General features: G+C 37.5%; 1 protein-coding gene across 2 annotated transcripts in view; it reads left to right on the forward strand.

Moving 5' to 3' along the window:
• The window catches only part of setd3.S (SET domain containing 3 S homeolog), a 45,004-nt gene that overhangs the window by 4,428 nt on the left and 17,478 nt on the right, over positions 1–23,098 (forward strand). For both annotated transcript variants that reach the window (XM_018232383.2, XM_018232382.2), the window contains exons 2-6: positions 3,933–4,046; positions 5,252–5,344; positions 7,231–7,379; positions 11,441–11,513; positions 12,444–12,700. In XM_018232383.2, coding sequence (XP_018087872.1) covers positions 3,944–4,046; positions 5,252–5,344; positions 7,231–7,379; positions 11,441–11,513; positions 12,444–12,700 — 675 coding nt within the window. In that variant the 5' untranslated portion in view covers positions 3,933–3,943. The remainder of the gene's footprint in view (positions 1–3,932; positions 4,047–5,251; positions 5,345–7,230; positions 7,380–11,440; positions 11,514–12,443; positions 12,701–23,098) is intronic.

The raw sequence follows: 23,098 nt of genomic DNA on the forward strand, positions 1-23,098 counted from the left end.
GTACTGTTGTGTAAACTGGTGTGTTTGCTTCACAAACTACTATAGTTTATATAAACAAGCTGCTGTGTAGCCATGGGGGCAGCCATTCAAGCTAGGGAGGCACCGAATCCACTATTTTGTATTCGGCCGAACCCCCTGAAACCTTCGCGAAAGATTCGGCCGAATACCGAACTGAATCCGAACCCTAATTTGCATATGCAAATTATGGGTGGGAAGGGAAAACATTTTTCTACTTCCTTGTTTTCTGACAAAAAGTCATGCAATTTCCCACCACCCCTAAATTGCATATGCAAATGCAATGCAAATTAGGATTTGGTTCGGCCGGGCAGAAGGATTCAGCCAAATCCGAATCCTGGAAGAATTCAACCCTTAACTAAAAAAAAAAAAACCTACCCCCCTACCCTACGTAGACCTCCCTCCCTCCTTCCCCCAGCCTAGCTGTTACCCGGGGAAATGCCCCTAACTTTTTGCTTACCTCTCGGTGCAGATTCAGGTATTGCAGTTCCCGGCAGCCATCTTCCGGGTATTCGTGTCTTCTTCCGGCGCTTCAGCAAGTTGTCGCGAACCGTGAAATTGCTCCAACTGCGCATGCAGACCCAGAAGATGGCTGCTGTGAACTACGATCCCTCTGCACCACTACTTGTGCCATAGGCCTTAATTTACCTGTTTGTGCTGCTTATGTGCTTTATAAGGTATCATCTTTACTTTTAACTGTTTTACTATATGGAACCTAGGTCTCACTTTATCCCCCGTTCACGCATATTACTGTTTTTAACTAAATATAAATATGCACTATTTGAAGGCTGATTCTTTCTCCTGTTCTTACAATGATTTATAATCTTGCATGAGTGAAGGAACCGTGAACATTAATCGTTTTACATACTCCAGAGTTTTGTTCTTTGACCAGTCAGTGTTATTTAAATGATCCCCTTCATTTGTTTCCATGGAGCCAGTGACAAAATAATTCTCATTTTCGATGGTGAAATGATACAGGATTCTTGCGTTTGTTATGGTAAAGCCTACACACAAGGGTTTTTGTAAGCCCAACAGAAAGCTCCTTTGATTTAAATTGTATATATATATATATATATATATATATAATATATATATATATATATATATATATATATATATATATATATATATATATACAATTTATACTATATATATATATATATATATATATATATATATATATATATATATTTATTATTATTTTTCCCACTCATTTCTTTTGTAGAGTTAATTTGATCTGACTGTTTGGATATGTAAAGCCTCATATTTGTCCATGATGGTGGCTTAGATGAGTCAGAGCGGTGGACAGTAAGACTTGAAATGGAAGTGTTTCTTTTTGGGATAATTAAATAGCATATCATGTTACAAAAACATGTTTCATTAATAGACTTTATATGGAAACTTGTTTAACATATAGGTTATTTAATGTCATTTATTTTTGTAGAGACCTGTAGTGTAGTGAGTTAGCGGTGGGTATGTGCATTTGCATAGTGTGAGGACTTGCAAAACATCACACCTGAGATTTGTTTTCTCAGACTTCTGTGTGACACACAAAATGGGCAACAAAGTGCTTTCCCAGGCAGTAGTACACTGCATTATATAGTCTTATGGGGAGGCCCATTTATCAAAGTCGATTTTACCTCAATATTTTCTGAAAACGACTCTAACCAAATCTGCACAGGTTTTTTTCTCCTTTTTTTTTTTATCAATACACTTTCCTGAAAATTTTCTTTGTGGGGGAAAAACCCCGGAAAATCATGAAAAAAAAAACAACGAATCATACAAATTTTTCGGAAAACCAATACTTTTTTTTCTGAAAACCACGATATCTTTGGATTATTGTACGAAACCCAGCGCAGTTCAAGACATCTTTGGGACTTCTCTCATTGACTTATATGTAACCTCGGCAGGTCTGAGATGCCAGATTTTCGATTTGGACTTTTTCCATCCTCGATCTATATTACATTCCAAAAAATTTGTTTTTTTTCCTCTAAAAATTCGGATTTTATAATAAAAATCACAAATTTTACAGGTATTTGGCACTCTGAGTTTAATAAATTACCCCCTTAGAGTCCATTCATCCCGACCCTTGTTTTAGCCAGACAACCTAAAAATAACCTAACCTGTGGCCTTTAGCTTGTGCAGGATAATATTTTACACATGTTGCAGTTAGTTTGGGGTATTGTAGAAAATGTGTGTTTGTTACAGGTTTTATATAAAACAAACTTCTTATCTCATGATAATAATAATAGTATTAATGTGGTGAATAGTATTGTTTTTTTTATATATATATATATATATATATATATATAGCACATGAGCTTCATAAAACTATTCAGACAAATTTTTAACATGTGGCACTAACTAGTTAAAAACCTTACTGCTCATTGACTATGTACCTGCGTCATGTTCTGTGCTATCCATGATTGGGCAGTTTAATGTCTAACCAAGGGCATCAGGGCCACAGCTGAGTAAGCGCAAGAGCTCCTTGCCACCCTGACTAGCTTTATTACTTTTCCTTGGATTTGTGGCTTACCAGTATTTTTTATTCATTAGCTTTTCTCTGTAATTCATTTCAATTCTATTTCTCCCTTTCTTCATTTGTCCTTTTTACTATAGGATCAGTTAACCAGAAACCCGTTATCCAGGAAGCTCCGAATTACGGAAAGGCCGTCTCCCATAGACTACATTTTTCAAATAATACGAATTTTAAAAAATTATTTCCTTTTTCTCTGTAATAATAAAACAGTACCTTGTACTTGATCCTAACTAAGATATAATTAATCCTTATTGGAGGCAAAACCAGCCTATTGGGGTTATTTAATGCTTACATGATTTTCTAGTAGACTTAAAAGACCAGTAAAATAGTTTGTACATAACTAAAAAAAAACCAAGAGGACACATTTTACTTCGCAAAGTCTTTATTAAGAAATAACTTACTTATATTCCTCCTGAAAAGGCAACAGGGCGACGATTCATCATGCGGCGCTGGATTCCTCCTCCCTGCCTTGTATAGGAGATAGCCAGGGAGGAGAAATCGATCGCTGCAAAATGGATCGTCAATTTTTTATGAAGAGGAGCGCAAGCGGAGTTTCAGTAAGTTATTTCTTAATAATAAAGTTGAAGTGTCTCTGCATCCAGTCCCTGTGTCCGTGGGATTGCGCTACTGCGCATGTGCCCCACGGACCGTCTCTGGCGCCCGTTAATGTCTAGTTTCTTAATAAAGACTTTTAAAGTTAAGTGTCTTGGTGGGTTTTTTTTCCATTATGTACAAACAAATTTTTTAAAAACATTTTTTATGTTACTGGTCCTTTAAAGAGATACTGACACCAGAAAATAACCTTTTTGTATATCTACCATGACATTGTCTTTAAATGCTATTTATAATTTTGCCATTAAATATTTACCTGATGCTTTTTACATTACCATTCTTAGTCTCATGTTCCTCTATGAGGGGGCTGCCATATTTGTGCAGCAGCAGTCTGTTAGTATCAGAAACTCTAACTGACGGGTGAAGAAGGGACAGTCAGGTTGGCAAAACAACCAGGTGTAGGAACTTCACGTAACCATTATTTACAAAAGCAGAACTATCAATGAAAAATGAACAACATGACCTATAGGTAACTTTTAATGAAGATTAATATTTTGAAAAGACAATTTTTAATGTCAGTATCACTTTAAGGTATGAAGATTTAAATTACAGAAAGATCTGTTATCCGGAAAACCCCAGGTCCTGAGCATTCTGGACAACAGGTCCCATACCTGTACTTATACATATAAACTTGTAACTTCTAAATACTATTAGTTGTCCTATGTGAATTTTTCTCTAGAGCTGCTCCATTTTCTAGGAAGTAATGTTAATCCTAATTGCTTTTCTTGCTGGATGCAGTGTTACCTTCTCTTTCTTTTCGCTGCAGCAAACTCCACAATGGGTAAGAAGAGCAGAGTGAAAACTCAAAAGTCGGGGAGTGGAGCTGCTACTGCTGTGTCGCCAAAGGAAATGCTTAATTTGATCGGCGAGTTATTGCAAAGTAAGTATTGTGGATCCGATATCTGGTAGAATACATGGGTTTGATTGTTCTGTTTACTGATAAAACTTCTCATTCTGGGATCAGTTATCTGCAAACCTGTCAACCAGAAAGCTCCAAATTGCAGGAAGGTCTTCCCCCATAAACTCCATTTATCCAAATAATCCAAATTTTCTAAAATTATTTGCTTTTTCTTTATAATAATAAAACGGTACAATGTATGCTTATTGGAAGCAAAATCAGCCTATTGGGATTATTTAATGTTTAAATGATTTTCTAGTAGAGTATTTTCTAGAGGTATGAAGATTCAAATTATGGAAAGATCCATTATCTGGAAAACCCCAGATCCTGAGCATTTTGGATAGAATCAAACATACCAATGACATACAAATACTGACTGTGGTAAAGAGGTTCTGCTTAGAGCTTATTATTACATTTAAAAAGAAACAAATCAGGCTGGCTGGAAATTCTTGTTAGGGGAGAACACTTTGGAGTTGTTGACGTAGCCTTCTACCAGAAGGTCTGTCCAGGCCCACATGTGATCCAATCTTTGATTCCAGGTCCCTACAATTAGATTTTTTATTTTTTCAAATGTCCCAATAGCCATTTCTCTGATCAATGAATAATAGGCACTTTTTGTACATCTCCAGGGGTCTGTATTTTAGTAAATACTGGCGTTATTTCTGGCAGAATCCATTTTATAGCCAGGATACACTGAATAGCTTTATTTGTTTCATTGAGAATGCAAAAATAGAAGAGGGTTATTTATCAGTGGTCAAATTATGTGAATTTTTTTAACCGTAATAAATTCGAATGTCCTCACAACTCAAATGGGAGGTTATTTATTAAAACTCAAATGTCTAACATTCGATCGAATAGGAAGGACCCTAAAATCTGAATCTAATTAGATTTGAGTTTTCCTTTCGAAAAAGAAACTCGAATGTTAGGAAGGCTGTTAACATCTTCAAATCGTTCAACGGACCTCTGCCATTGACTTCTACGTGAATTCGGCAGGTTGTAGGTGGTTGTATTGAATCTCACATTCAAATTAAAATTCAAAAATTCTAATTTACCATTCAAACTATTTGTAAATCTGCCCCATAGTATCTTGAGCAGAACACCTTTAGTAATTTTAAAATCAACAATTAATAATATATAAGTGTTTGAATAATGTGCTTGGATTTAAAATCTGCTTTTTCTGTTTTCAGAGTGCAGCAACCCAAATTCTACTCCTGGGAGAGAATGGGAAGAGTATGTGCAGATCCGTGGGCTTGTTGAAAAAATCCGCAAGAAACAGAAAGGTATGTGCAGTTAGTTAAAAGTAAAATATATAATTATAATTTAGAGAGCATCTACATATTTTTCTGAGTAGGGAATATATAAGAATATGTACAGACACTAAAGAGGGTCTTTCACATTAGATATTGATTAGAAATGTATCTTAGCAAAACATGCTCCATAATGTGCTTACAAAAAAAACTTTAACTGAACCGCTTAAAGAAAGAACAAACTGAAAAATAGAAAGCGTAAAAAAAAGTCCTTGCATAACTATTGATTATATCTTCATAGGACATTGTCTTCGCAGTACATACACAGTATTCACTTTTATCTGAAAAAAATGCGAGGTATTGTGTAAAATACTAAAACATTTGGTTGCAAAATTAAATTATTTTCATGTTAATGACACTTTTCTTGTTCTTGCTTTGGGGAATTCCAAGTTTCAAATTGTTTGTTTATTTTCTAGAAAACAGCAGAAGCCTGTTTTGCTTTATGTCCGGATCTTTAGATATACTCTCAGGATGAGATTCACTGGTCCACCAGGCAAAGGAAGAACAAATACAATAAATCGCTCATACACATTTAGGCCAATAGCAAACAGGGTGTTCCATTTTAGCTGTCGGAGAAGCACCCAAAACTGCCCTTGCAGCCTCCGGCTGACTTTTATTGGAACTGCTTGAAAACATGCATTACTGTTTTCATTGAAGTCATTGTGAGATGGAATGGGTAGTTTTGTCGTGCCCCATATGCCAAACTCTTTAAAGAAACAGTTCAGTGTAAAAACAAAAACTGGGTAAATAGATAGGCTGTGCAAAATAAAATATGTTTCTTATATAGTTAGTTAGGCAAAAATGTAATGTATAAAGGCTGGAGTGACTGGATGTCTAACAGAACTAGGGATGCACCGAATCCAGGATTCGGTTCGGGATTCGGCCAGGAGTCAGCCTTTTTCTGCAGGATTAGGCCGAATCCTTCTGCCCGGCTGGACCGAATCCTAATTTGAAGATGCAAATTAGGGGTGGTGAGGGAAATCGTGTGACTTTGGAAGGATTCGGTGGTTTGGCCGAATCTAAAATAGGGGATTCGGTGCATCCCTTAGAGTACTGCGCGGAACCAATTTCTAAGACCCGAACTGCAACCCGCATATATACCAATCCTGATCCGCTACCTGGACCTGCAACTGCCTTATCCGCAACCCGACCCGCAACCTGCCGACCACCATCAAACAGGAAGTCATGGTGCTGCAAACCGGAGCTTTTAAAGGAGTAGAATATAGACAAGATTACATAAGATAAGACTTTTAGATGAGACCCACGACCCGCAGGTATACCCGCACCTGAAAATCCTCCCCTCATTCTGCAGGGTGCCAGTTTTTTTTTTTTTGCGGGTACCTGAACCGATGCAGGACTCGAACAGAACACTACTTCCTGCTTTTGAACTCTCTAAAGTCAGCGACTTTAAGGGGGCCCACATGAGACATAACTGTTCATTGAGTTTGCAATAGCTCCTTAGCATGCAGCTCAGATTCAAAAGCAACAGTTATGAGCCATGTGGCCCCACTGATTGGTTACTGCCTGGTAACCAATCAGTGGAAACCAAGAGAGCTGAAAAGCAGGAAGTAGTGTTCTGGCTATTATGTTACACATCCAGTCACTCCAGCCTTTATACATTACATTTTTGGCTAACTAACTATATTAAAAACATTTTTTTATTTTGCACAGCCTATCTATTTACCCAGTTTTTATTTTTTACACTGAACATTTCCTTTAAAACACTTTGCAATTATTTGCTGCTATTAGTCTCATAGTAAACTTAAAGCAAATACTTTTTTGTGACCTCATTCTTTATAGTTTTTCTTTAATTGCTTAAAGATCAAATATTTTATTTTTAATTTTAACATTTAAAATAGGTTTATCTGTTGTCTTTGATGGGAAAAGGGAAGACTATTTTCCGGAACTAATGGAGTGGTGTCAAGAAAATGGAGCATCTACTGAAGGCTTTGAATTAACAGAGTTTCCAGAAGAGGGCTTTGGCTTGAAATCAACTCGAGAAATAAAGGTGAATGACTGGGAATGTGAAGAGTGAGTCTTGTTTTCTGTCATCTTTTCTTTTATTTGTTTTAATGGCTTCTGGTCTGTCACGTGAGCAATATTTAGCATATTATATCACACGTAGCAGGTGTAGGTAACATGGTTGCTCCAGCCATGAGGCACGATGAGAAACTTATATCAGATGGCAGCACCCTATAGTTGACAAAATATTGCTCCCGGTAACTTTGGGGCAAATTCACTAAGATCCGAAGTTGCGGCGGCGATAGCTTCGCCACACTTCGCCAGGCGTAGTTTCGCCAGCGCTACGCAAATTCACTAAAATGCGAAGTTGCGCTCAGGGAGACGAACGGTAGCGAAGTTGCATTAATTCGTCAAGCAAACCGAAGTTATGCTAGTGATGCCTAATTTGCATACGGCGCCAAGTTAAAGTACAATGGATGTATATGTAGCACCAAATACATTACACTACACAAGCTTGGGAAAGCTTCATAAAATAGAGGTGTTATTTTGTTCTATACATGAGCCCACTGTATAGTTTATGTGCCATATGTTAGGAAATGTAGGGGGGGAAAATTAACAATCTTTTTCAGCCTATCACAGGAAAAGACGCCAGCGTTTTTTGGGACTTAGAAAAAATGTTAGTTTTTTTTTTTGAAGCAAGCCCTTTCTACTCTATTGCACTTTGCCTGGTCTGAGGTGACGAAGGCAAGTCTGGCGCAAGATGTAACGTTCAGTAAAATGCGCAAGTTAGTGAATTAGAGTAGTTACGTCCCATTCGCCATAGCGCAACTTCGCCTGGCATAACGGTGCGAAGTAGCGCTAGAGTAGGTCCACTTCGCTAACGAATTTAGGCCAGCGCCCGTTAGTAAATCGGTGAAGTAACGAAATAACGTTACACTGGCGAATTTGCGCTAGCGTTAGCCACTTCACGCTTTAGTGAATTTGCCCCTTTGAGTGCAGTTCCAATTTTTAATTGGAATTTCGGCTCTTCTAGTGCAGAAAAAGCTACTGCTCTCCCTGCACTAGTGATGCAACCCCCATTCTGACAGTGTAGAGTTAAGTAAGGAAGGGTGAAGGAGGGTGGCATTGATGTGCCTCAAGGTGTTAGTTGGGGCTAAAACATTCCTGACAGGTAAACATAAAATTTTTTTTGTTTTTATTTAAACTATTCCCCACCCTAAAAAATTTTCTTTAGATGAAAAATCAGTCCCATCTTCCTGCAGACAGCAGGTTGTTAAGCAGTTAATTGTAAAGTCATTTTTTTCCTTGGCAGTATAATTTTAGTTTTTTTTTTTAGTTCAATTTATGTGTTACTATACTCTCTTACAATGAAGCACTAGCAAATCCTGCCAACCCAACCAATCCATAAGTATGCCTCTGGATGAGTACCAAATCCATGGGGCATACTCCCTAAAGGGCGAAGTGAATAACGCTAGGGAAAATTTGCCAGCGTGATGTCATTTAGGAACTTCGCCGATTTTCTAACGGGGGCAGGCGTCACTTCGCTAGCGAAGGAGATAGACGCTAGCATTGCTTCGCACTTTAATGCCAGGCGAATTTTTGCTCTGGTAAACGGACGTAACTCTGCAAATTCACTAATGAACGTTACCTCGTTCGCCAGCTCAGACCAGGCGAAGTGCAATCGAGTGCATAGGACTTCCTCTATTTTTAGTGAAAAATATTGTAAGTCTCAAAAAACACTGGCGTCTCTTTTTTTTTTTTTTTTTTTTTTTTTAGAATGATAGCCTGCAAAGGTCCGTAAATTTTTTTTCCGCTAACCGGGTTCCCCATACATTTTCTAACATATGGAACATAAACTATACAGTGGGCTCATGTGTAGGGCATTATAACAACTCTATTTTCTTTATTAAGGTTCCCTCTACTTGTGTAATGTAATGTATTTGCTGCAACATATACTGTACGTCCATTCAACTTTATAATTTCCCACTGTATGCAAATTTGGCAACGCAAGCGCATCTTCGTTTCGATTGCCGAAGTAACGACAGTGTTCAGCACCCTGGCAGCAACTACGCACTTTAGTGAATTGTCATTGTCCTGGAGAATTTATGCCTGCCAAAGTGTTGCGATGGCTGCGAAGCTGGCAACTTTTCCCGGTTAGGGAATTTGCCCCCATTTCTGTACGTGTGACCCTACAATTTTTTTATTTGCAATCTCTGAGCTGAAGCACAAACATGGGGAGGCACATTTATCATAGGTCGAATTTCGAATTCATGTGAGTTTTTAAAAAGTCCCCTTAACTCCCATAAATTCGAAATTCGACCAATCAGAATTTGTGAATAAAATCAAATCTTTTAAACTCGGATGAATGGAATCGCTCCAAAAACTCTAATTCAAATCAAATTTGATTAGAATTTTAAAAACTCGAATGTCAGATCCCTGGACCTCTCCCATTGACTCAAACAACAATTTCTGGAAAGGTTTTGGGTGGCGAATAGTCTAATTTGAATTTTAAAGGGCCAGAGTATGATAAATATTGAAAATTAAATTAGAATTGTTTAAAAAAAAAAAACTCTTTAATTGAATTTGAATAACTCCGTTTTTGAATTTGACAGTTTTGACCATAAAAAAAATGTGAAAATTTGAATTCAAGATTTCAGTTCGACCCTTTATAAATCTGCCCCCTAAAATGCACCTATCTACTCTAGGGTGACTACCTAGTATACTGTGAAAAGGTTTTTTTTGGTGTGATGTGTGCACCATCAAAGTAAGTCCACCTGCACCGTGTTAAATGTCTTAAATGAGTGCGCATGCAATAGTGGTTTTGGCATATGCCTGGTGCCCTTACTTTGACGACTCACACTCGCTACACCAAAAAAATATACATACATATATACACAGTTCCAAAGGTGCACACCATTTACGGAATGGAGTACCTGGGTGCCAAAGCCAACAAAGTAAATGTAGAAAGTGAAGAATGGCAACACTCACAGGATTTTCATGAAAAAAATAAAGAAAAACTTTTTATTTAACTCGACGTTTAGATCCCTTACGGAGATCTTCTTCAGGAGTATACAAACAACCCTTGCTTGTTTGTATACTCCTGAAGAAGATCTCTGTGAGGGAGATATATATAATATAGCAAAAATTTATGTATAAAAAATATGTTCTATTTTAGAATATACAGGTATGGGATCCATTCTCTGCAAACCCGTTCTCTTTAAAGCTCCGAATTATGAAAAGGCCATCTCCATTTGACTCCATTTTATCCAAATCATCCAAATTTTTAAAAATGTTTTCCTTATTCTCTGTAATAATAAAAAAGTACCTTGCAAAAGATCCAAATTAAGATATACTGTTATTAATCCTTATTTGAAGCAGAACCAGTCTGATTTAATGATTTTCGAATAGACTTATGGTATGAAGATCCAAATTACGGAAAGATCCTTTATCTGGAGAGCCACAGGTCCCAAACATTCTGGATAACAAGTCCCATACCTGATCTAGCTTTGTTTACTAGTTAAATTTTGTAGGCTGTTAAACTCATATCATTTAACGCAGCAACTGTCACACTTAAGTGTACTAAATCCATTGTTTTTCTAATTGATCGGTATTTTCTGTTTTATATTGGGATGCACCGAATCCACTTTTCTGGATTTGGCCGAACCCCCGAATCCTTTGCAAAAGATTCCGCCGAATACCGAATCCGAATCTTAATTTGCATATGCAAATTAGGAGTGGGAAGCAGAAACATTTTTTACTTCCTTGTTTTGTGACAAAAAGTCGCGTGATTTCCCTCGCCGCCTCTAATTTGCATATGCAAATTCGGATTTGGTTCGGCTGGGCAGAAGGATTCGGGCGAATCCAAATCCTGGATTTGGTACATCCCTAGTTTTATATGTAAATTAACCAGCAGGATCCATATCAAGTGGCAGAAGGCCTCATCTAAATCACATGACTTCCTCATATTATCCAGACAGATTAATACAGTTCAGATATTACTTTCCAGTTATAGGTTTTACATCTTGCATTCTTTACGGTGGTGTCTCCTGCATGTGCTTGTTCGATTTATCTCTGTCATATGATTCATACAATTTACTCCACTCCCAGGCTGAAGAATTATTCCTGTGGATTCCAAGGAAGCTTCTGATGACTGTTGAGTCTGCAAAAAGTTCTGTTTTAGGTAAGCTTTTTATGTTCTATTCATTCTCTTGTGTTTTCATTGTTAAATTTAAGCTGGTGTAGCCTAATTTTGCAACTTTGTTGAACAGTTTTTCTTGTTGCCTAAAGTATTTTGCTGTATTTATTGCTAAATATTTAGACGTTTAAAGATTTACCTGAAACGTGAAGTTTTGCGGTATTAAGAAAAAAGAAGATGGATTTAAAGGGGTGGTTCACCTTTTAGTATGTTATAAAATGGCTAATCCCAAGCAACTTTTCAATTGGCCTTTTTTTAAATTTTTTGATAGTTTTTCAGATTTCACATGGGGGTCACTGACCCCATCTAAAAACCGAATGCTCTGTAAGGCTACAAATGTATTGTTGTTGCTACTTTTTATTACTCGTCTTTCTATCCAGACTCTCTCTTGCTAGGGCAATTAGAAGCCTAGCAACCAAATTGCTGAAACTGCAAACTGAAGAGCTGCTGAATAAAAAGCTAAATAACTCAAAAACCACAAATAACCATGAATGTAAACCAGTTGCAAATTGTCTCAGAATATCACTCTCTACATCATAACTAAAAGTTAATTCAAAGTTGAATAACCCTTTTAATCACTTTTAAATACATCTCGTCCCTATGGGGCAGATTTATTATAAAGGTTTTTTTTTAAATGGGTTGCAATGTATATGTGCAAAATTGTTAATAATAAAGATGCAGTTTTTGTTGCATAAAAATACTAAACATGTATATAAGCCTAAAGATTTTTTTTTTTTTTTTTTTTATTGAAATTACATTGGTCGAAAATTTTTACTAGGTTGTATCCATTTTTTCTGCATCAAAGTCTGAGTTGAACCCTCAATACTGATTTGGTTTGCTGGGCAAGCATTTCTAGCAGTTTGCTCTGATTTTGTTCAGATCGTTGCTGAGTTTTAATACATCTTCCCTTTTTAGGACCTCTTTACTCGCAAGACCGGATTTTACAAGCCATGGGGAATATCACTCTGGCTTTCCATCTGCTGTGTGAAAGAACAAACCCTGATTCTTTCTGGTTGCCATACATCAAAACGCTTCCAAATGAATACGACACACCCCTGTATTTTAATGAGGATGAGGTCCAATATCTTCAGTCAACCCAAGCCATTCTTGATGTCTTCAGCCAGTACAAGAACACAGCTCGACAGTATGCCTATTTCTACAAAGTCATTCAGGTATGGGGGGGATCTGCATTGTTTACAAAGTTTGGGTTGACCAGATTTATGCACAAGTTTCTGTTCTCACTTTCAGTTATATTTTAAATTAATAATTTTCCTTTTAATTAGTGACAGATTTCTAGTGACTCATTCTGTACCTTTAACATATAGTTATACGACATTGTCTTGTGATGCTTGAAATGCATAAAGTCTTGTGTAAAGGAGGCATGTTGCTAACTGAGTTGACTGTAGGGTTGCCACCCGGCCGGTATTTTACCGGCCTAGCCGGGAAACACCTGCCAAGGCCGGGGCCGGTATTACAAATTTACCTGCAATGTAGCTGCCGGTAAATTTGTAATACCCTTAAAAAGACCCCCTCGGCCCGCCACCCAATCCCCTTTAAACTTACCTTGTCCTTCGGTTCTTGTCCTGGAAGCGCTGTGGCCCCGCCCCTTTGCGGCACAACCCCGTCCCCTTTGATGCCACGCCACCTTTTTGTACCCGCCCCCACCAGCCGGATTTTTTTTTTGGCAAAAGGTGGCAACCCTAGTTGACTGTTTATATCATGTTTTGTTCTTGCTATGAATGCAGTTGGCTTCTTAAAGCCTCATAATGTCTCTAAGGACAGCCCAGAGGGTCTTGCTGTTAGGTCACATGAGCCAATTAACACAGAGTTCTGTCTTTTGCTTCCACACTTCTTCCTGTTACAGTTAGAGCTGCAGTATTTCTGGTCAGGTGATCTCTGAGGCAGCACACAGACCATCACGAAATGGAGGTTCAAACAAAAGACATAAAAGGGCAATATTTACTTAAATATATATTCCAGTTTGATAAGATCCCGCACATCACTAGCTTGTACCATTGTCCTTAAAGGGGTTGTTACCTTTTTTTTTTTTTTTTTTAGTTGGTTTCAGATAGTTCACCAGAAATAAAGACTTTTTCCAATTACTTTCTTTTTTCTATTTGTGGCCGTTTTACTAATATTAAAAATTTAAATTTTCACCTGCCGACTCTTTAACTGTTCTAAATTGATGCATTTAGTTGATGCATTTGTTATCTTTGTCCCTGCTGAGCAGAATCCCTGAGTTTCATTAAAGGGGAACTCCGGCTTCCAAACCAAAATTGATAAAGAGGCCCACATACAACAGAAACCCTAATATAGCCATCACAGTTACCTTTTTCTTCAAAAAATATTAATAAAGGCCATTTTCTATGCTAAAATCCAGCTGTTTAACAGTTCTTCTCTTTCTGCATCATTTGAAATTCTGGCAGGGAAGGAGGGACTAAACACTGATGTTACAAATTGTAACAACTTCTCCACAGCTTACAGACAGCAGGAACTACATAACCCACAATGCATTGCACTGTGTTCCATTCCTTATTGAAATCACGTGTGCAGGGAATTGTGGGGTTTGGAGGATGCAGGCGGAGGACAGCTGGCTGTTGATACAAAGTAACAGTAGTCAGACAGCTCAGCAAAGTAGTCAGACAGACCAGCAGGAGAGCAGGGGGCTAGGCTTAGGGAACTGTCAGAAAACATTAAATATCATGAAAAGTCTGCATATTTTTTAATTGATGTATATTGCAAAGTTGCCTGAAATTATGTTTACTTTTCAAAAAGCTCAAGTTATGTTTATCTGGAGTTCCCCTTTAAAGGCAGCTGAATTGATACAATAGTTGCCAATATTCCACAGATGCTGCTGAGAAATGTATCAACTAAATGTAGCAAATTGTAACAGTTCTGAGTGCTCCCGGATCACTGATCTGCCTGATTGAAACACTAGAGACATGAACATTAAAATTTAAACTTTAATTTTGGGCAAACGGTAAAAAATAAATAATAGAAAACAATTGGGAAAAAAAGTCTTTATTTATGGTGAAAAATCTAAAAACATCTCTACTGAAAAAAATGTTTGAAAGGTGAACAATCCCTTTAAGCCATGGTACATCGGGTGTTTAAATTGTTTGGTGACAAAAAAATTTCCCTTTGCATTACAGTTGCCAGAAGTAAAACTTTTAGAGATCTGTATTAATTTCCCATGGTTAAAGGACAAGTAACATCACAAAAAAAATTTGTTCGTATACATCGAAAAAATACCACCAAGACAAATTAAACTTTAAAATGGCAAAGTCTTTATTAAGAAATAACTTACCGAAACTCTGATTTCGCTCCTCTTCGGAAAGCGATTGGGCGATCCATCAATTTCTCCTCCCTGCCTTCATTATAGGAGATAGCCAGGGAGGAGAAATTGATTGCCACAAGACGGATCGTCGCCGTGTTGCCTTTTCTGAAGAGGAACGGAAGCGGATAAAAGAAGTATGCAGTAGAACTCTGATTTTACTTTTCTCAGGGGACGACATCAAAATGGTGTAAATTATGGGAAAGCTTAAAATCCAGGGGGGAAAAGATGCTAATTCCCTGTATGGGGCTGCGGAAAAAATGAAACTGCAAAATCAGGGTTCTGCTGCAATAGAATTCATGTGATTCCATTAAATTATTTTTTAATAGACAAAGGAAGAAATAATATTTGCTTCATTCATGTTTTATAACCAAGAAACTAAGGATGCACTGAATCCACTATTTTGGATTTGGTCGAACCCCCGAATCCTCCGCGAAAGATTCAACTGAATACCGAATCCAAATCCTAATTTGCATATGCAAATTAGGGATAGGAAGGGGAAAACTTTTTTTACTTCCTTGTTTTGTGACAAAGTCACACGATTTCCCTCCCCACCCCTAATTTGCATATGCATGACCTCCTAGTCTATGGAATGACCCTTTACGCTAGAGGTTATATGGCTTTGCTTCAGTGGCTGTACTGTTATTAACATTGACCGCTCTCTTTCTGTGACTTGTCCATAAAAGGCTTTATTCTAAGGGGAGCACCGGCAAAACCTCTGCTGTGTGTGTAGTGCATTGACAAAAAAGAAAACACAGATTTTATGTTTTGCAGCTGCTCTTCCAAGTCAGGCTGTAGCCTGATGTGATGAGGAAAAGCAGGTGCGACATTTGGTAGACAAAAATAAAACTTAGAGCATGGAAAGTAAAGCGAATAAAAGTGGGCCTCTCCGACACTGTAACAAGCATGTTTTTTGGCAGTTTAATAATTTGCAAACACACACACACACACATACATTTATTGATTCATTTATGCAGCACCCAAACCAAAAAAAAAAAACAATTGTGTCAGTCAGATGGTACTCAATGGCGGTTGCTATGGAAGAATGTACTTAGCAACACATATAACAGGACAACAAGGAAAAACATAACCAGAAAATAAACATAGGCATAGAGGAATAGACAATTCACTTGGATATAGAAAGGAGAAAGTTTAACAGAACACAGGACGTAACACTAGAATAGAAAAACAAGAGAATGGTCACAAAAAAAGGAGCAAACCAGAAGTGAACCCACAGTATTAATTCTTTTGGTTAATTTATGCAGCACCAAATCCAAAAAAGGAACAATTGTGTTGGTCCGTATATAAACAGATGCACAATGGTGGTTGCTAAGGAAAGTTGTACCTAGCAACATATCAGATACAGCAGTGCACCAAATAAAGAAATAAGCACGGAATAAACATGGGCATGGAGCAACAGACAATACAGCTAGACATAGAAGGGTCAGTGCTAAAAGGAGTAGAAACAAACCAAGAAGAAGGAAACAAGCAGGAAAACAATGAGGCCCATCACGCTGGATAATGTATAAAAATAGGGGTGTGGAAGCACTCTAAAGGCTAAGTAATAGTATATTTAAGTATAAAGGAAGTGCTAGTTTTAATGCACATTCCCTGGGCCCCTGTCTCAAAAGTAAGTTTACAAAACAGGGGTTTTTAGTTACAAAGTTATGATCATAAAGTTGAAAAGCCACCATACCACGTCAAGGTAAACCCCACATGGCGGTCCCTAACTTGTTTGCCTTTTGGCCATAGTATAAAAAGTCTTACTGCATAGTAGCATTCAGTGTAATCAGTGTCTGTTGAACCTTGGTTTCAGTGAAAAGGATCTATCCTCCCCCGCCAGTATGCGGCTTTTAAGGGAGAGGCATTGTCCAACCAACGCCCATTTTTAAAAAAGTATAGGGCCCCATTAGTCACGCTGGATACAAAACTATATATCTAGTCTCCCAAAGGAGTTCAGCAGTTTTGATGCCCCTTAGCCCTCTGTCATATTACTTTGCTGCTTTCAAATGGGCGTCGCTGACCCCTTCTAAAAAGCAAATGCTCTGTAAGGCTGCACATGTATTGTTGTTGTTACTTTTTATTACTCTTCTTTCTATTCAAGCCTCTCCTATTCATATTCCAGTCTCAGGGGAATTTGGACCGTAGCAACCAGATTGCGTAATGCAAATGGAAGAGCTAAAAGCTAAATAACACAAAAACCACAAATAATAAAAAATGAAAACCAATTGTAAATTGTCTCAGAATATCACTCTCTACATCATACTAAAAGTTATCTCAAAGGTTAACAACCCCTTTAACTCTTCTACACAATACAAAAGACTTTGGGGGAGCCAATTTGTAATTTTGTTAGCCCCCCCCCACGCATCCAGGTATACACTGCACATCTGCAGTATAGTCAACGCCAAAGAAATTCTGCGCTCTGCAACTTGTATCAATAGTAAATCAAATGAAATGGAAAATTATCCAGGCCCCCAACAAAATAAGATACATGTTCTTGGCACAGGTTTATGTTATTGGCCTTAGTTTTAGTGACCCTTTTCCTGGTACTTTTGTTCGATGTACTATAAAAACGTTCTCACATCTTAATATCACATTTCTCTGCTTCTTGTGTGTCCCTAAACGTTTAAATATTTGTAAATGATACTGTTGGCTCCTTTTTCTGGCAAAACAACTTGCCATTTTGATTTAGTGGCCCTTTTAAGTTACTCTTACATCAAAATATGCCTAATATAACTTTGCAAGCAGTGCACAGCAGGTTGGTACTTCTACATACAGAAGAAGAAAACAATATATAGGGGTATATGTATCAAAGAGTGAAGTTAGAGATCGCCATGGTCCTCTAGAGTGAAATTCAGCCACACCACATTCATTTCTATGGCATTGTGAAAGGCGTGTTTATCAAAGGATGAACTTTCACTTTCACCCATTGATAAACACTTTTTAAAAAAGCCCAAAGAAATGAATGGAGAGTGGCGGAATTTCACTCTAGAGGACTGGGGCGATCTGTAACTTTACTCTTTGATAAATATACCTCATAGACCTAATCAACTGGTAACATTTCATGGAGTACTACATTGTTAGACCAGAAAGGTCCTTCCTCAAGTTCATATTACAGAATAATAATCCAGGAGCTGGGGATACAGTTATGCCCAACCATACTGGCCAGATGTGTTTAATGGCTGCTACCACACATGCAGAGAACAAACGAAAAACATATGCAAAATACAACATACAAAGTTCATCTTTAAACTCTAACACATTTCATTTAAACTGTTAAACTTGAGGCATAAAGTTGTTTAAAGGAACAGTTCAGCGTAAAAATAAAAACTGGGTTAATAGGCTGTGCAAAATAAAAAATGTCTAATATAATTAGCCAAAAATTTAAGCTAAAAAAACTGGAGTGACTGGATTTTTAACATAATATAACACTACTTCCTGCTTTTCAGCTCTCTAACTCTGAGTTAGTCAGCGACTTTAAGGGGACCCACTGTTCAGTAAGTTTGCAATCGATCCTCAGCATTCAGCTCAGATTCAAAAGCAACAGTTATGACCCATGTGGCCCCCCTCAAGTCTCTGATTGGTTACTGCCTGATAACTAATTCATGGAAACCAAGGGGCAAATTTACTAAAGGGCGAAGTGAAAATTCGCCAGCGTGACGTCATTTTGGTACTTCGACGATTTGCTAATGGGCACAGTCGTAACTTCGATAGCGAAGGAGATAGACACTAGCACAACTTCGCACTCTTAACGCCAGGCGAATTTCCACTCTGGCGAACGGACGTCAATTCAACTTTAACTTCTGGCCGTATGCAAATTGGCCAACGCTTACGCAACTTCGCTTTGCTTTCCAAAGTAACACTAGCACAACTTCGCCAACATTGGTCGCCCTGGATGTAACTTCGCATGTTAGTGAATTAGCGTTGTCTGGGTGAATTTACACCTGGCGAAGTGGACGCTAGTGCAAATTCATCGCTTAGTGAATCTGCCCCCAAGAGAGCTGCAAAGCAGGAAGTAGTGTTCTGGCTATTCTGTTAGACATCCAGTCACTCCAGCCTTTATACATTACATTTTTACAGATGACTTTTGTTTGCAGCCTGGCACCTGGAATGCTTAAATGCTTTGACACATTTTGGTGATATTTTTCTTTTCTTTTAATATTGCGTTTCTGGCATTTGAAAATGCAAAAATTCTTTTTTAATGAAACTGACATTTGCAATTCTCTTAAATAACTTGTTTCTGGTTTTTGCAATGCTTGTAAGATCTTAATCAGCTTATTGGTGCTTACAGTACATATTACATTGTAATTGTATTCTCGGTGCAGAAGTATTTCTTTAGTATTGACAAGCCACAACATTAAGTGCTGAGCAAAATCTTCTGCTGTGGATTATTAAATCTCTGTCAATTACAAATACCAAGGTTGTATATGAATGTCAAAGTAGCACATCAAAAATTCACACAATGTGACTTCTTCAACAGTATTTAATACTTAATGCATTTGTCATTTTCTTTTTGTAAACATATTGACATGTTTTATTAATTGCCCACTGATGGCAAGCAATGATATATCAGTATTAAAGAAGATAGCATGAGTGAGTGACTAGATAGGCTAAAATAGCTACAAATGCACTCTGGGTTTAGTTATTAAAATTAGGGATGCACCGAATCCAGTATTCGGTTCGGGATTCGGCTGAATCCTTCTGTCAGGCCGAACCGAATCCAAATCCTAATTTGCATATGCAAATTAAGGGCGGGGAGGGAAATTGCGTGACTTTTTGTCACAAAACAAGGAAGTAAAAAATGTTTTTTAAATTTAAAGGGGTGGTTCACCTTTAAGTTAACTTTAATATCTTATAGATTGGCTAAAGCTAAGCAACTTTAAAACTGGACTTCGTTTTTTTTTTGTTTTTGTTTTTTTTTAATATTTTTTGAATTGTTTGCCGCCTTCTCCTGACTCTTTCCAGCTATACATTTATTTTTATTGCTACTTTTTATCACTAATCTTTCTATTTGGGTCCTATCCATATATTCCTGTCTCCTATCTTAATCAATGCATGATTGCTAGGGTATTTTGGACCCTAATTACCGGGTTGCTGAAATTGCAAACTGAATTAATTTATTAAAAAATTTTCGCCATCGTCAGTCACGTCGCCCTTTAGTTAATTTGCCGCCATGTGAGCACTTTCATTTATATAATTATGATGGAGCTGATTTGCCTGTGTGGCAGGCTACTGTTATTTACCATGTTATTTTACTCTATTGCTGAGTTGCTCCCATTTAATAAAAATGGATTGATTATCTCATAAAACGCTCAACCTCCGTCTTTTAGTGTGACTTAAGTGGATCTGGCGGCAGCATTTGTAATAAATAAGACAAGATAAATAAAATCTCTATTCTGTTATAGCTGCCGAAAATTGAATGCAGAATAGTATCGAAGGCTGGCGTAACACATTAAACAAAATCAGTATTTTCTGCTGTTTTTTTTGTATGTTTCTTTCCCCATATATATCCACTGCTGACTACATAGGAGTAGCTAATTCCACTTGCACCGTTGGGAGTTTGTTTGGCGCGTTCCTATTGGTAAATACTAAAATTATATATATATATATATATATATATATATATATATATATATATATATATATATATATATAATGTGTTTTACTTTATTTTTAAAGCATTGTTAAGCTGCAGTGCCGTACAATGCATACAGTACAGTATAAATAAAAGTACAATATATAAAAGTATGCTATAAATACAATAAATATACACAGTACACAGAGCTAAAGTGCTTGTGGTTATAAACACAGTGGAAAGGAGGTCCCTGCCCCATAGAGCTTACAGTCTATATGAATGATGGTGTGAAGAGTTCAGTTACACACTGGCTACACATGTGATAGGTTTGCATACATTCAAAACTCTATTGCTTATTGAACAAATGTCGTGTTACATATGTTTTCTGCCATATTGTTTCATAACACATGAAATTAGGGATGTGCCAAATCCCTAATTTTTGTATTCAACGAATGCTAAATCTTCCATAAAAGACTGAATATTAAACCAAATCCAGAAACGAATCTGCTTATTAAAAATGTGAACCGAATAAAAATAGCATCACCTTGGCCAAGGGCTTTGTTTTACTAGGAGGAGAGCTAATTTCTGGTTCATTATTTCTGTATTTTGGCAACCCAATTAGAGAATTGCAAAAGACCGACAAACTGCCTTCAATTGCAATTTAATTTGCAAAACGTCAAAGTCATTTCAAAATCTAAATGAATACATAATGGAAAGTATGACATTTACTTTAATTAAGGAAAGAAAAAACATTTTTCTTTTTTTCAGTGGACATCCCCTTTAAACATGCTGAACAGTGCCAATTTGTCTCTGAATCTTGACCAAATATTATGGTAATTGCCGAATATGTTTCATTTTCAGGCCAGTAGGTGGTGCTAGAATGACAGCAATGTTCGTAAAACAGGACGATTGGAAGTTATTTTGTAGTGACATATAAAAAGTTACCTTTATATCTGATTTATACCTGAAAAAGAAATTAATTTTCTAGATTTACATTTCTCTGAATGCACCAAAATATCCATTTTGTGTGAGTATTTTTATTTTTAGATGGTAGATGAGGATAGCAAAGAGTCAGTTATTAGCCTAAGGGGGAAAATTATTTTTCCTACCCAAAGAATCATTTTGACAGATTTACTGCGTATCATTTTAATACAAGGTTACAGATTTATTATCCAAGCTTGTCTGAAAGGTAAGCGAGCTCGGGCTTATATGGAAACTGTCCTAGACTTACCTCTTTCATGAGTTTGCTTTTATTTAACCTCTTAAAGCTCTCAGTATAGCTGATGTGCCGAGGCTTGCTGGCTTAAACCCTGTGTTCTTCTTATATGTAGTCCGCAAACTAGTGTGTGTGTGTGTGTGTGTGTGTGTGTGTATATATATATATATATATATATATATATATATATGTATGGGATCTGTTATCCAGAATGCTCGGGACCTGGGGCATTCCGGATAGCGGATCTTTCCATAATTTATTAACTTAAATGGTACCTATCATCAACAAAATGTTTCCCCCAAACCTGAGCTGAGTGGAAGCTCCTGATGCAGCCATGTTGTGACATTTATCAAAATGTCACCGCTCTTGGGGCAAATTCCCTAACATGCAAAAATTCGCCAGTGACGGCTTCGCAGCCTTCGCAACACTTCACCAGGCGTAGATTCGCTAGGACAGCGCTTATTCACAAAAATGCGAGGGTGCGTCCATGACGCTGATCGCTGGCGAATTTTCGTTAGCGTTACTTTGGCAATCAAAGCGAAGATGTGCTAGCATTGCCTAATTTGCATACAGCAGGGAAAAGATAAAGTTGAATGGACGTATGTATATGTTGCAGCAAATACATTGCACAAGTCCAGGGAACCTTAATAAATAAAATAAAGTTGTTATATTGCCCTACACATGAGCCCACTGTATAGTTTATGTTCCATATGTTAGGAAATGTAAATCTGAAAAAAGGAAAAGACGCCAGCGTTTTTTTGCGACTTAGAAAAATGTTGCACTAAAAATTGTGGAAGTCCTATGCACTCCATTGCACTTCGCCTGGTCTGAGCTGGTGAAGGAAAGTCTGGCGAAAAAGGGAACGTTCCGTAAAATCCGCATCTTAGTGAATTTGCGGAGTTACATGCGTTCGCCAGAGTGAAAATTCGCCTGGCGTTAGAGTGGGAAGCAACGTTAGCATCTATCACCTTCGCTAGCGAACTGATGCCTGCGCCTGTTAGGAAATCAGTGAAGTTCCAAAATGATGTCACGCTGGCGAATTTTTGCTAGCGTTAGTCACTTCGCCCTTTAGGAAATCTGCCCCCTTGAATGTTTTACGTGTACATGTGATGTCACACACATGCACATACTGAGTGAGCCAGAAGAATCTTTCATTTTGCGCATGTATGTGACTAGACATTGGTGCCTAGTGAAGGTAGCCAAGCGCTCACAGAGGGCATTTTTATTGAGAAAAAAAAACTATTGTGTGGGCTCTATTATCCTGCATCTCCAGTGGGGGGAAACTTTTTTTTTTATATATATATATATATATACAATAGGTGCACTTTAACAGCCTTTCCATCTAATGCCGTCATGCACACAGAGAGGATATTTTGCTGGCTTAAGCTGGCCATAGACGTGCAGATTTCCTGCTATATCGGACGAACGATCGGACGGCCCAATCT

The sequence above is a fragment of the Xenopus laevis genome, chromosome 8S, assembly GCF_017654675.1.
Source record: "Xenopus laevis strain J_2021 chromosome 8S, Xenopus_laevis_v10.1, whole genome shotgun sequence".
Lineage (NCBI taxonomy): Eukaryota > Metazoa > Chordata > Amphibia > Anura > Pipidae > Xenopus > Xenopus laevis.